General features: G+C 41.2%; 1 protein-coding gene and 1 long non-coding RNA gene across 5 annotated transcripts; both read left to right on the top strand.

Moving 5' to 3' along the window:
• The first annotated feature begins 611 nt into the window (after positions 1-611).
• LOC119308700 lies at positions 612-5648 on the top strand. 4 transcript variants are annotated; one of them, XR_005150240.1, is made up of 3 exons: positions 612-657; positions 736-916; positions 1065-5648. It is a non-coding gene; the product is annotated as an uncharacterized LOC119308700 (long non-coding RNA). The 4 variants fall into 4 exon arrangements; XR_005150239.1 differs by lacking the exon at positions 612-657 and having other exon boundaries at positions 664-916; positions 1065-2265; positions 5382-5648; XR_005150241.1 differs by lacking the exon at positions 612-657 and having other exon boundaries at positions 664-916; positions 1065-3881; positions 5193-5648.
• A 7221-nt stretch (positions 5649-12869) lies between these two features.
• LOC119305454 (vegetative cell wall protein gp1-like) lies at positions 12870-14172 on the top strand. The gene is made up of 2 exons (XM_037581963.1): positions 12870-13384; positions 13591-14172. Exons 1-2 carry the CDS (start codon positions 12885-12887, stop codon positions 13853-13855), a joined length of 765 nt encoding a protein of 254 aa, XP_037437860.1. The 5' UTR covers positions 12870-12884; the 3' UTR covers positions 13856-14172.
• Positions 14173-14628: the final 456 nt, after the last annotated feature.

The raw sequence follows: 14628 nt of genomic DNA, 5'->3' as shown, positions 1-14628 counted from the left end.
ATATATAAGACGTTTTCACGTTCAAACACAAAATTAGTAGCAAAGGGCATCTTCAAAGGAGACGCTCAAAGCTCCGATATATGTCCGGATTATAGTTTTCGGGCTGTTTATGTCAACTTTAATTTGTTATCCAATGGGGACCTCATCAGTCCGCGAAGTGGTCCGGACGTCCGTTTTCTGACAAATCAGAGACAAACATGTGTAGCTATACGGTGTCTGGACATGCACTTGACCAACAAAAAGCCATCACATGATCCTACTCTCTTTTATCTCTCTGCACATGCATGGTCCCCTTTTAATTTTTAGAAAAAATATGGCTCTCTCCCGCATCATGTCTGCAGACCACATTCAAATATAAAATCGGACATATATTGGAGCCATTGAGATGCCCTAATAGCCTATTGTGTTAGAAATGAAAATTTAGTCTAGGATTGAATAAATGAAATAGTTAAAATTCTTATATATATTTACCACCCCACCCAGAAAAAAAACCAGTGCTAGAAGTGTTTCGAGCGGGCGCTCACAGGCCGTCCGATGCAATCACCAGAGAGAAGCGCTTGACATATAGAATTGGGGGAAGTGGTAGGAAGCGATACACTTTTCCTTAATCTATTTTTCATCTCATTGAAAAATCTATTTTGCATCTGTACGGCTCTAGTACATACCATTTATCCCTTTCCCCATTCTCATTCTCCTCCCGTTCCTTTTTCTCTGTTCATGTCCTAATTGCTATAGATTCTGCCAACAAAAGAGGAAGATGAGAGAAGTGGGATTTGGAGCGGAGTGCGGTGGCTGCAGGCTCCCGACGGCGGCAGGTCGTCCAGCTCGACCACACGTGCCTGCTGCTCGCCGCCATCGTTGATTGGATGGCCATGGAGTTGGGTCCACTTGAACCTGAGCGGTGGCACTCCTCCAGGTAATCGCTCCTCTTCCTCTCCTCCTCCTTCCTTCCCAGATCTTGGTCTGCTAACCTCCAGCAATGGCATGGATTATGGAGATTTGCTATGGCTATGAGAAGGAGATGCTTATGGTCTCCTGACCTTTCTCTGTCTTTTCCGGTGTAGAATTTTTCTGTTGGAGAGAAGGATTTTGCGCCCCCAAGCAGCAGGGCTGCGAGGCAAAGCGGTCCCTGGGGAGGCCACTGAATAAAATGAGAGATTCGTTTCCCTGAGTGGCATTACTTTCTTGTTCGTGGCACTGGCCGAGAGTTGTGGCGTCGGGTTGGACCCCATGTTTTTCAGTGTTCTAGGATATAACTTGTACATATGTGACTTGCCATTGGTGTGCCTTGCGTTGTTTTAGGGAATTTAACCTCTATTTTTTTAGTTGACATTCTACCCAACTTTGATTATCGTCTCTTCAACACGTCCGTACTAATTACACGAATTTTCCAATAGAAAAAAGTGTTCAATATTTGTTGGATAAAAGGTGTATTATTTCTATTTATTGTTACCATATATTAGCAAGTTATATTAATAAAGATGTACCTAAGACAAAGGAAGAAGGCTTGCACGTATTAACTGAATTTGGCTCATATGTGTTAGTTGTTATGCAATACTGTAGATTTTAGTTTTTTCACATGTGTTGTAGGAGATGTCTATAACATTGAAGATTTCTCATTGTTCTCTTCAACTGAAAAGGCTGTAGGATAGAAGGTTTGTTTCCAAGAGCATAAAACTCACAAAAGTGCATGTATGAATGTATTTTGAATAATTACAATTTGACATGCTTCTCATAGTACTGACTTTTGACCCTTATCTAATAACTGCCCCCCTTAGACTAATCCATGTCAAGCATTATTTCTCTATCTCAGTGAACATAAATGGTTGGCGTGGTGCTTCTCAGATCCTCCCATCCAATAAGTTTAGCAATTTTTACATACCACTGTTATTAGTGCAGAGTACATATAATATGAAAGTTCTCATTCAAATTAGCAAAATATGCTTACCAGGTGTTATGATTTCTAGATATGTACCACAATTTTCGCAGTAACACTTTCCACTTTCCTTTGTAGTTAGTTTGTGTCAATCAGAATTGGAAAACAAAATCATAAAAAAATCACCCAAAAACTTAAAAGGTAGCATCCCGAAGAAGTTGATAGACTAATAATTCAGATATGATGATTCTATTATAACTGATATGACTCGATTGCTAGAAAAGCACTACAGGTCTGATAGTCTCGTTTTCCTCAAGAACTGGTGATATCATATCGTAGAAGAAGTTTGATCCATCACCTGGCTTGTCTGGTTTTTATGCCTCATTCCAGTAAGTTCTTGTAATGCTCTCCTTCTGTAAAATATTTCTACGCTCCTTGTTTATTGCTATCCATCTCAATCATTTTTGGTATACTTTCTTCTCTTCCATATGTGGAGTTAGTCAAGTAAAATTGTTATGTTATATTGGTGAATAAACATGAGTCACGATTCATTTGGATAAATAATACAAGATATTTAGATTTATCTAGTACGGCTCGAAATCTTGATCAAGCGGTATATAGATTTTACCATAAATGATTTTTTTGTCTTTACTGTTTATCAAGGCTCAAGTATATCCGGTGTTCAGATAGGTTGGCGCTTGTTTTTTTGTACTGTGCCTCATACCAATGTCTATTTTTCTGCCCGTTAAGTTCAACATGTCTGTCCGTCAGAATTAGATGCAAGTGCATGCATGTACACATGGGATGTGTTTGGCGGCTAGACTTTTTAATATAATTCCCAGTAAATTGAACGATTTAGGCGTGCCTTTTGTTTTTCTTCGAAGGACCTACCCATGTTTTCTAAAGTGTGTAGATGATCTGATTTTGTACTCCTAGTAGATTGAATTACTTAGGCGTATCTCTTTTCTCTCTCAAAAGGACATGCCCACGTTTTCCTAATTTGTATGGGGGGACCTAGCTTTGTACGTGCCCATACTGAAATATGTCTATACGTGAATGATTATTTCCTAGTAGATTGAATTACTTAGGTTTGTACATGAATTACTTAGACCTTTTTCGTGCCTGTTTCTATTTCAGCTGTGTAGATCTGTATATATTCTTCTAGCGCTGGTTGACTTTAGGCACAACCCTATTAAATCAATCACAAATCTATTAGATTTGTTTGTAACATCATTGGACTTACTGTATGAATTTTTGCAATAATTAAATTCTAATTTAAAAAATAAGCAAACATTCCAAATAGTCTAGTTCTGGTTTCATGACCCCTAAAGGGGGCTAAGTTGAAAAAGTCTTAATCTTAGCCGCAATGGTGGAAGTCCAATTAAAATTTCAGTAATGGACATGCATTATGCACTGCTCTGTTATTAGAAGCAGTCTTGTGGTAATATGAAGTTTGTAAAATCCTTTTTGTTATTCTTGATTCCTTTTTTGCGGGGATTGTTATTGTTGATTCCACATGCTTCATTTGGGTGAATAATCCAATGTCATGCAAATTTGCGTATTAATTTCTTCACGGCTAGAAATATTAATTAGATTATTTAAAAGTGTAGAGTAGACATATGTGAGCATTGATTAACTTTATCTCCCTGTTTTGTATCGTGTCCTTGGTGGCAAACTCGGAATTGTAATCTAGACAACATTCTAATGGTCCTTTCACCTTTACCTATACATTGTATGAAGAAATAAATTAATTTCATTTCTCAATGGGTGATACTTTGTGGATTCCACAAACCTAAAAGTATTATATGCATACCTCTAAAAAAGTGTTATATGCATACATAGAATTATCATTTTCTTTCATTATTATAAGTGTATCAAATTCCTCCAGATAATAGCATGATGCTTTTAATGTTGATAGTAACATGAACCGTTTCGCCATGTGAATGCAAACAAAATATAATTAGCATTTGCTTGTTTTAAATTGTTGATCTGTTGTATGATTGAGGTAATCCACATACCAACTGTGCCTCATACCAATGTCTATTTTTCTGCCCGTTAAGTTCAACATGTCTGTCCGTCAGAATTAGATGCAAGTGCATGCATGTACACATGGGATGTGTTTGGCGGCTAGACTTTTTAATATAATTCCCAGTAAATTGAACGATTTAGGTGTGCCTTTTGTTTTTCTTCGAAGGACCTACCCATGTTTTCTAAAGTGTGTAGATGATCTGATTTTGTACTCCTAGTAGATTGAATTACTTAGGCGTATCTCTTTTCTCTCTCAAAAGGACATGCCCACGTTTTCCTAATTTGTATGGGGGGACCTAGCTTTGTACGTGCCCATACTGAAATATGTCTATACGTGAATGATTATTTCCTAGTAGATTGAATTACTTAGGTTTGCACATGAATTACTTAGACCTTTTTCGTGCCTGTTTCTATTTCAGCTGTGTAGATCTGTATATATTCTTCTAGCGCTGGTTGACTTTAGGCACAACCCTATTAAATCAATCACAAATCTATTAGATTTGTTTGTAACATCATTGGACTTACTGTATGAATTTTTGCAATAATTAAATTCTAATTTAAAAAATAAGCAAACATTCCAAATAGTCTAGTTCTGGTTTCATGACCCCTAAAGGGGGCTAAGTTGAAAAAGTCTTAATCTTAGCCGCAATGGTGGAAGTCCAATTAAAATTTCAGTAATGGACATGCATTATGCACTGCTCTGTTATTAGAAGCAGTCTTGTGGTAATATGAAGTTTGTAAAATCCTTTTTGTTATTCTTGATTCCTTTTTTTGTGGGGATTGTTATTGTTGATTCCACATGCTTCATTTGGGTGAATAATCCAATGTCATGCAAATTTGCGTATTAATTTCTTCACGGCTAGAAATATTAATTAGATTATTTAAAAGTGTAGAGTAGACATATGTGAGCATTGATTAACTTTATCTCCCTGTTTTGTATCGTGTCCTTGGTGGCAAACTCGGAATTGTAATCTAGACAACATTCTAATGGTCCTTTCACCTTTACCTATACATTGTATGAAGAAATAAATTAATTTCATTTCTCAATGGGCGATACTTTGTGGATTCCACAAACCTAAAAGTATTATATGCATACCTGTAAAAAAGTGTTATATGCATACATAGAATTATCATTTTCTTTCATTATTATAAGTGTATCAAATTCCTCCAGATAATAGCATGATGCTTTTAATGTTGATAGTAACATGAACCGTTTCGCCATGTGAATGCAAACAAAATATAATTAGCATTTGCTTGTTTTAAATTGTTGATCTGTTGTATGATTGAGGTAATCCCACATTCTCTATACTTTTACTTGAATGTTCTAGTTTGTCCTGTTGTTGGTAAGCGCTAAGCTTCTTCAACACCATAGTTTTTTGGATATGAAATGATTCTGAAATTTTTAATCAGCTATCTATGCAACTTCTATTCTGAAAACTGAATTAATTAATTCATAATATTTGCGAACCTGATTCAGGTGAGAGGCAACTCAAAAGACCTGTCCTGACTTCATCGGGCATTGAGATGCAGTCACATCGGAGTTTTGGCATTTTTTGTCTTCAATTTTTTCTTCAATTGAGTTAGATAGCAGATTTGTTCTGTAGTCTTCGATTCTGTTGGTGATGCTCTTGCCGGGTAGCAGATTCTGGAAGACTTCTATTTTCTCGGTGGTGCTCTGATCGGGTAGCAGATGTACAGACATTGATTTGTCCAGAATTGGTTGGATTCAATTCTTGCGGTTGGATGTGGTTGGCTGGGTGCCTTTCTGATTTGTTGGCTTGGCCGATCCATGTAGAGTTTCTCTTTATCAAGACTTCATGTGGTCCTTTCATCAAGACTCCATGTGGATAGTCCGACTGTAGTTATCCTTGTTTTTTTTTTCTTTCATGAAGACTCCACGGCTGGAGTTATCCTTGTTTTTTTTTTGGCATGCACATGCCCGGTTTGGAATTAGATGCACGCGAGGTTCTGTATCTTCTGTGACGTGATAATGGAATTAGATGCACGCGAGGTTCTGTATCTTCTGTGACGTGATAACGGGCTGGACGGCTCTAAATCTTATGGCGTATATTTTTCGGACTATTCTTTATTTTCCTTGACGTGTGCCATATGCATAGACGTGACAACGTCTTGTCTAATAAGTTACTAAATACATGTTTAGCATGTTACGCAAAAACTTTTAATCTCAACCATTATTATTCAAATCTAACGGTTCAAATAATACTAACATATGTGGATAAACGTGGTAGCTTATTTGTCTTCTGTTTTAAGTATATAATAGAAGATAGATGGGAGGATGATATTTAAACCACTTCTCCTTAGGAAGATCAACATGAGTAGCAAATGAATCATAGAAAGAAGCTACTATCTCAGAGTCAAGTCCAGATTTAGTGCTAAATTCATGGAAAACATTGGTATCCATAATATATTTAACACAATCAAACTTAGGAGTTAAACCTGACTCCTTACCTTCGTCGAGATCTCAATCTTCGGAGTTGCGTTTAATTCTTTCCAATAAATCTCATTTGAATTCAATAGTCTTCATCATAAAAGAACCAGTACAAGAAGTATCGAGTATGGAGCGATTATTGAGAGAAAGCCGAGCATAAAATTTTGAATAATAATTTCTCTTGACAGCTCATGATTGGGGCATGAATATAACATTGACTTAAGCCTTCCCCAAGATTGAGCGATACTTTCTCCTTTGCAAGGCCAAAAACTATATATATAATTACGATCATGATGAACCTGATGCATAGGAAAAAACTTCTGATGAAATTCCAATTTCAATAGGTTGTAGTTCCATGATCCAATATCATCACATAGCCTAAACCATGTCAATGCCTTTCCCTTCAAAGATAAAGGGAAGACCTTCTTCTTGATAACATCCTCGGGCATACCTGTAAGCTTAAATAATCCACAAACTTCATCCACATATATTAGGTGCAAATCGGGATGCAATGTTCCATCTCGTGTAAAAGGATTAGCTAGCAGTTTCTCTATCATACCCGAAGGAATTTCAAAGTAAACATTTTCAGTAGGTTCAATAGGTTGAGGAGCAACTCTTTGCTCTACTTGTCGGGGTGACGATACCCCGACCTATACCCTCAAAGTATTATTTTCCATAGTAACAAGTGACAGAAAATTTCAGCACACTATATAAATTTTTCCTTACCAAATTCCACTTACCAAAGGCGCTTCATGATACGTCCAGTTTGCATCATGCTTTTATATCGATATTTATTGCATTATGGGCTGTTATTACACATTATGTGACAATACTTATGCATATTTTCTCTTATTTTACAAGGTTTACATGAAGAGGGAGAATGTCGGCAACTGGAATTCTGGGCTAGAAAAGGAACAAATATTACAGACCTATTCTGCACAACTCCAAAAGTCCTGAAACTTCACGGACGCACATTTTGGAATATATAAAAAATATTAGCGAAAGAATCAACCAGAGGGGAACCACACCCTGGCCACGAGGGTGGGGCGCGCCCCCTGTCTCGTGGGCCTCCTGGCAGGCCTCTGGTGCCCATCTTCTGCTATATGAAGTCTTTCGTCCTAGAAAAAATCATAAGGAAGCTTTCGGGACGAAGCGCCGCCGTCTCGAGGCGGAACCTGGGTAGAACCAATCTAGGGCTCCGGCGGAGCTGTTCTGCCGGGGACACATCCCTCCGGGAGGGGGAAATCATCACCATCATCATCACCATCGATCATCTCATCGGGAGAGGGTCAATATCCATCAACATCTTCACCAACACCATCTCCTCTCAAACCCTAGTTCATCTCTTGTATCCAAGCTTTGTATCAAAACCTCAGATTGGTACCTGTGGGTTGCTAGTAGTGTTGATTACTCCTTGTAGTTGATGCTAGTTGGTTTATTCGGTGGAAGATCATATGCTCAGATCCTTTATGCATATTAATACCCCTCTGATTATGAACATGAATATGATTTGTGATTAGTTACGTTTGTTCCTGAGGACATGGGAGAAGTCTTGCTATAAGTAGTCATGTGAATTTGGTATTCGTTCGATATTTTGATGAGATGTATGTTGTCTTTCCTCTAGTGGTGTTATGTGAACGTCGACTACATGAAACTTCACCATTATTTGGGCCTAGGGGAAGGCATTGGGAAGTAATAAGTAGATGATGGGTTGCTAGAGTGACAGAAGCTTAAACCCTAGTTTATGTGTTGCTTCGTAAGGGGCTGATTTGGATCCACATGTTTCATGCTATGGTTAGGTTTACCTTAATACTTCTTTTGTAGTTGCAGATGCTTGCAAGAGGGATTAATCATAAGTGGGATGCTTGTCCAAGGAAGTGCAGTATCCAAGCACCGATCCACTCACATATCAAACTATCAAAGTAACAAACGTGAATCATATGAGCCTGATGAAAACTAGCTTGACGATAATTCCCATGTGTCCTCGGGAGCACTTTCCTTTATATAAGAGATTGTACAGGCTTGTCCTTTGCTACAAAAAGGATTGGGCCACCTTGCTGCACCTTGTTTACTTTTATTACTTGTTATGCGTTACAAATTACCTTGTCACGAAACTATCTGTTACCGATAGTTTCGGTGCTTGCAGAGAATACCTTACTAAAAACCGCTTGTCATTTCCTTTTGCTCCTCGTTGGGTTCAACACTCTTACTTATCGAAAGGACTACGATAGATTCCCTATACTTGTGGGTCATCAAGACTCTTTTCTACCGCTGTAGCCGGGGAGTGAAGCGCCTTTGGTAAGTGGAATTTGGTAACGACAAATTTATATTGTGTGCTGAAATTTACTGTCACTTGTTACCATGGAAAATAATCCTTTGAGGGGCTTGTTCGGGGTATCTTCACCCCGACCAGTAGAGCAAAGAGTTGCCCCTCAACCTAATGAACCTACTGAAAAATTTTACTTTCAAATTCCTTCGGGTATGATAGAGAAACTACTAGCTAATCCTTTTACAGGTGATGGAACATTACATCCCGATTTGCACCTAATCTATGTGGATGAAGTTTGTGGATTATTTAAGCTTGCAGGTATGCCCGAGGATGTTATCAAGAAGAAGGTCTTGCCTTTATCTTTTAAGGGAAAGGCATTGACATGGTTTAGGCTATGTGATGATATGGGATCATGGAACTACAGCCGATTGAAATTGGAATTTCATCAGAAGTTTTATCCTATGCATCTTGTTCATCGTGATCGTAATTATATATATAATTTCTGGCCTCGCGAAGGAGAAAGCATTGCTCAACCTTGGGGGTGGCTTAAGTTAATGTTATATTCATTCCCGAATCATGAGCTCTCAAGAGAAATTATTATTCAAAAATTTTATGCTCGGCTTTCTCTCAATAATCGGTCCATGCTCGATACTTCTTGTACTGGTTCTTTTATGATGAAGACTATTGAATACAAATGGGATCTATTGGAAATAATTAAACGCAACTCTGAAGATTGGGATCTCGACGAAGGTAAGGAGTCAGGTATAACACCTAAGTTTGATTGTGTTAAACCTTTTATGGATACCGATGTTTTCCGTGAATTTAGCACTAAATATGGACTTGACTCTGAGATAGTAGTTTCTTTCTGTAAATTATTTGCTACTCATGTTGATCTCCCTAAGTAGAAGTGGTTTAAATATCATCCTCCCATTGAAGTAAAAGTAGTTGAACCTATTAAAGTTGAAGAAAAGACTATCACTTATAATGTTGATCCTATTGTTCCTACCCCTTATATTGAGAAACCACCTTTCCCTGTTAGAATAAAGGATCGTGCTAAAGCTTCAACTATGGTTCGTAAGAGTAATACTAGGACACCTACACCTTCTGAGCAAATTAAAGTTGAACCGAGTATTGCTATGGTTAAAGATCTCTTAGCTGATAATATTGATGGGCATGTTATTTACTTCTGTGATGAAGCTGCTAGAATTGCTAGACCTGGTACTAAAAATAAATATAGACCTGTTGTAGGCATGCCTGTTATTTCTGTTAAAATAGGATATCATTGCTATCATGGCTTATGTGATATGGGTGATAGTGTGTGGCACCCCGGCTCAGAGTGACGGTTTACCCTGCATTGCCAGCCCGGAGACCATGTCTTCTGGAAACACACAACATATTGGTACAGAAAACAACCGCTTTATTGATGCTAGCGGAACGGAGTTCATATTACAACAACAGTCAAGGCCAAGCGGCACACTCGGTGCGGTTGAACAATATGTACATTATTTAGTGAACATAAAGGGGCCTCGATCCGAACAACTACGTGGCAGCGGAATAACGTCGTAGCGGAAGCTCCATATCACAGGGACACCGATGTGGACACGATCTAGACTCGAACAACGCTCCTTTCCAATGAGACTTTCCTGAAATCTGGCATGACACGCCAGGTCAGTACATTGAATGTACTTGCAAGCTCACAACAAGCATAATCATAATGACAAACAATATCATGATATTTAACCAATTAAAAATGCAACACTATATGTCAACATGCTGTGATCATGCTCGAACGTCCCTCAGGACAACTTACCAACCGTGATCATCCTCAGATCACAAACACACCACCAATGTGGTAAAACACACCACCAACGTGGTCTTTAACAACATGACTCGTGATCCTTATGGCGATCACAACCACGACCAATATCTGGTCCCAAATTCCTCGATGGCCCTTCTGCCATCCTCGACAATGCAAAGTTTACAGCTTAGTGTGCAATTTTTATTATTCGTTGACTCATGGTGGGACCTACTACGAGGTGTCCGTGACCGTGGACACGGCTATCGATAGATTATACACTCTGCAGAGGTAGCACACTGTACCCACACCACGGAACCCATGGCCTCGCACTCCCATTCGGGTGGACCCACGGCATTCCGACGAAGCCCCTCCATTGCCACAGCACTCTCCCGGCCACTCCGACCCAAATCCCCAACGGGCTGGTCCTGGGTGGCCCCATGTCTACCAAAGACACCCCAACCTCCGTCGTTGTGACACTCCCACTCGGGGACTCGGTGCCATATTCTCATCAACGAGCACACAAGATTATGTCTGCTTGTCGGGCCAGGGCAAACACAACATAACCTTCCCTAGATGGAGGCACCGACAAGAGGCCGTGTCAATGGACCGAATCAAGGCCCCCCATAAAGGCAAATGTGGTTGCACTGGAGAGAACTCGATTCAGCGGCACCATGACCCAGTCAACGGTGTATTCAAGTTGAGTTATTATCAGTTTCAACTTTAAACTAACAATGACCGGTGTCATAGCATGCCATGAAATGCAAAACAAAACATGCATCATATAATGAAAAAAATGACCGATGTCATCTATACACCAAGCATAACCGTCAACAACTCACGTTACTCTACTAGCTCAAAATGACTCACAACTTAACCAAAATATTTTGCAACAAGTTCCATAAATTTCTTATGCAAGAAAGCAACTCCGATAACTTTTTCATATGCATAACAAAAGATTTTACTATCAACAATTCTTACTTTCTTTATCACTAAATTAAGTTCAAACATTCTGTAAAAATCAGGTGCCTGAAAATTCGTTTCGAAACAAATGATTCAGCTTTATATCCACATCGACCCTCGGCATGATGGTTGGAAGCAAATGCAAGTTCATACCAAAAGATCGTTAACAACAATACCAACTTGCAGACGACAAGGTAGTACAACTACCAATACCAAACTAACTTATAATCTTTTTACTCCTGGCCCTAGTGTTCGTCTGGTAGAAAATCTTGCAGAGGACCAGCTCCCGCTCCTTCTCTTGCTCCAGGTCCCCGAGGTGGTATTGGTGCATCACCCAGTTGGTCCTCTGCTGGTCGAAGTTCTTGTTGGTGTGCAACACCAGAACCTTTTTTTGCTGCCCGTCTGCCGGCCGTTGACCATCACCGGCAAGGTATTGCCGGTGTTGTGCCACATCGCGTGCATGCCGCACTCTGACTGTATCTTGCGACGCGTCCATGTGCCCCTTTTGAACGCCCTGGAAATGCACTAGAAGAAATGCTTCCTTAGGCCACTCAGTGTGATACCTGCAGTATTGTGGAATACAGGTTTTAGTTTACCTAGTTGGCATTTTCATAACATCTTTGGCATGTTGCAGTCACTTGTTTCACTTTTTATTAACTTTCAAATTGTAATTGCTTCACTAGGTCTACGTCTAAAAAGGAAAATAGAGCTATAAACAAAGGAATATGTTTGTGCAAGTAGACGGCCGATCGGTGTCTTACCTGGAAGTTTCTCAGGTTGGGTGTAGCATATGCCGTGCTCGCTGTCGATGGTTGGTATGAACAAATCGATGAGAGACTGAAATCTCACACTGTCAGCACTCACTTTGGCCTCAAGGTGCTTGATCAGCTCCTGATCCGTGGGATCGAACTTGACGCCAGCCGGCAGCACCGGCCAATCCTTCTTCGACTTGCATCGGTAATTCCAGTTATATGGTACTCAATGTATGATCAATCGACTGTTTTAAGTGAATGATGAAAGATTTTGACAGATAAGTGGTACTCCAAATCTGAAGTCCAGAATACCCGAACACGCCGCCGGGATTCTTGTGTCACCTCACGCGCAGCGTGTTGTCACGTCAATTCAATGTGTGGACATGATGAATAATTTGACCGACGTATACTAGTACTGCTACTGTACTACTTACTAGTCGTATTTAGTGTCACAATTTATACATAGGTTTAACTAACAAGTACGCACTTGAAGCCTAACTGATACATACATACATACATATATATATATATAGGGTAGCACTTATCTAATCCTGGGATTAGAATAATTATTTGGATCATAGCACCCCTATATAGGCCCGCTGGACATGTTTCGGAACCGACGGGCTGAAAAAAAATCCAACCCTCCCACCCCACTACCGTACCTCTCCCCAACTCCCCAGATCCACTCCCACCACATCCTCCCGATCCACCGCCGTGCGCCTACCCCGCCTCCTTCAGGCGCGCCACCGCCCATGCCTTCTCCTGGCGCCGCCGACCGCCTCCTCCCGGCGCTCCACTGCCCCACCTTGCCTTCTCCCGGCGCGTCCCAGCCCTGCCTTCCCCCTACGCACTGCCCCCGCCTCCTCCTGGCGCCGCCGCCCCTGCCTCCTCCTGGCCCGCCGCTGATCTCGCCTCTTTCCGGCGAGAGTCCGACCCGCGGCTGTTCGTTGCCCTGCCTTTTCCATGCCGGCCGCCTCCTTCTTCCCCCTCCACTACGCGCCACCGCCGCCGCCCAGGCGCGGCCTCGATCCGGCGCCGCCGCCCACCACTACCAAGACCCCGGCCCGCCGCCGCCCACCAACATGATGCCCCTCTGCGCGCAAATCCGACCTTCCCTCTGCTCCGGCGCGACCTTCCATCCCCTCCAGTGCGGCCTGCCCTCTCCTCCGGCGTGCCCTCCTCTCGCACCACCTCCTCCTGCGAGCTCCTCCATCCCCAGCTTGTCCCTGAATGCGGACGCTGCACCGCGCAGGTTCCTACCCACCGTTCCTTCTCTCTGCTTCTTCACTCTTCACTTCTCTAGATTTTGGTGTGTGCACGCAAAATGTTCACTAAAATGTCTCAGTGCACTAGTACCAGTTTTGTGTATTCGTTTTCCCTTCTAGCTTAGTCTTTGCCTACTAATTGATATACGTTAGATTACCTGAGAGTGTTTTTCATGTGTGTTCTGCACTTTAGGTTGAATTTCACCCTGGATCCCCGAGGTATGGCTGCTCCGGCTCCTCCCCCGCTTGCTGCCAGGTCTGTCTCTCCTTCCTCCCCTGCTCGCCGTCCTGTGCGGTGGTGGACGTGGCTACTTGATGGAGTGAAGCCGGCCTCCGAGCACCGGCAGTTGCACTGCAACCTGCAAAAAGAAGAACAGCCGCAAGTTCAGAATCAGAAAAATGAAAAGTTCAAGAAGAACAAAGGCACTGCCTTCACTCACGTGCTTGCAAACTGCTAGGTTGTAGCTCGTATGTTGTTTGAAACTATCTTCAATTTCTTCAGTAGCTCGTACACATTTTGCCAAAATCTAGTACTTTTCAGAATGGTAAAGTTGATAGTTGGCCTAGAGGGACAACCATGTTGATGGCGATTGAAAAAGGATTCTGAAATAATATTATTGAGACTGAAGTCCAAGTTTGATAATGCACGATGTCAGAGGATTCCAGGGCTTTTTCTGAGGTGGTTGATGGCTTCCGAGAAATGCGTTCATATCTCACAAGTTTCAGGGGTTCAAGTTCATCTATATAAGGAATGCCTATTTTGTTGCACATCTGTGTGTGAAAGAGGCGCTGAAACCTTATGTGCTTGCTATTTCTTTTCTTGTAACACCTAGCCACATCACGTGGTTTCAATCACGGTTATTTTTGGCTACCATGGCCCGACACATCCTCCATGTCAGTGCCGCCGTCATGACCTAGCCTACATTTGCTGGTTGCTGCTAGCTGCTGTTGTTGCGTCCTGCCTCGCCGTCTAACTGATGTTAGTGCGCTACTGCTGCAGTTCAGCTAGAGTGGGAGAGAGATTTCTTTGAGAGTTTAGCTGCTGCTGCTGTCCTTAATTTTTGTTTTTGAACTTGTTGGTTAAAGATAATGATGTTGCTTTCTACAGATAGCCTTCCTGTAGATGTATCATTCTCCATCCGCTTGGAAGCTTCAACATTCTGAATTATCATAACAAAAACAAAATACAATCTTAGTGTGCTTTATCATGTTTCCGGTAAAAGTAAATTTT

Source organism: Triticum dicoccoides, chromosome 5B (assembly GCF_002162155.2).
Source record: "Triticum dicoccoides isolate Atlit2015 ecotype Zavitan chromosome 5B, WEW_v2.0, whole genome shotgun sequence".
Taxonomy (NCBI): Eukaryota; Viridiplantae; Streptophyta; class Magnoliopsida; order Poales; family Poaceae; genus Triticum; species Triticum dicoccoides.
This window is presented reverse-complemented; position numbering and strand designations above follow the sequence as displayed.

Coding starts and splice junctions, on each gene's coding strand:
- LOC119305454 (XM_037581963.1), top strand. CDS start 12,885: ATGCCTTCTCCTGGCGCCGCCGACCGCCTCCTCCCGGCGCTCCACTGC. Junction 13,385..13,590: donor GCGGACGCTGCACCGCGCAG/GTTCCTACCCAC, acceptor TCTGCACTTTAG/GTTGAATTTCACCCTGGATC.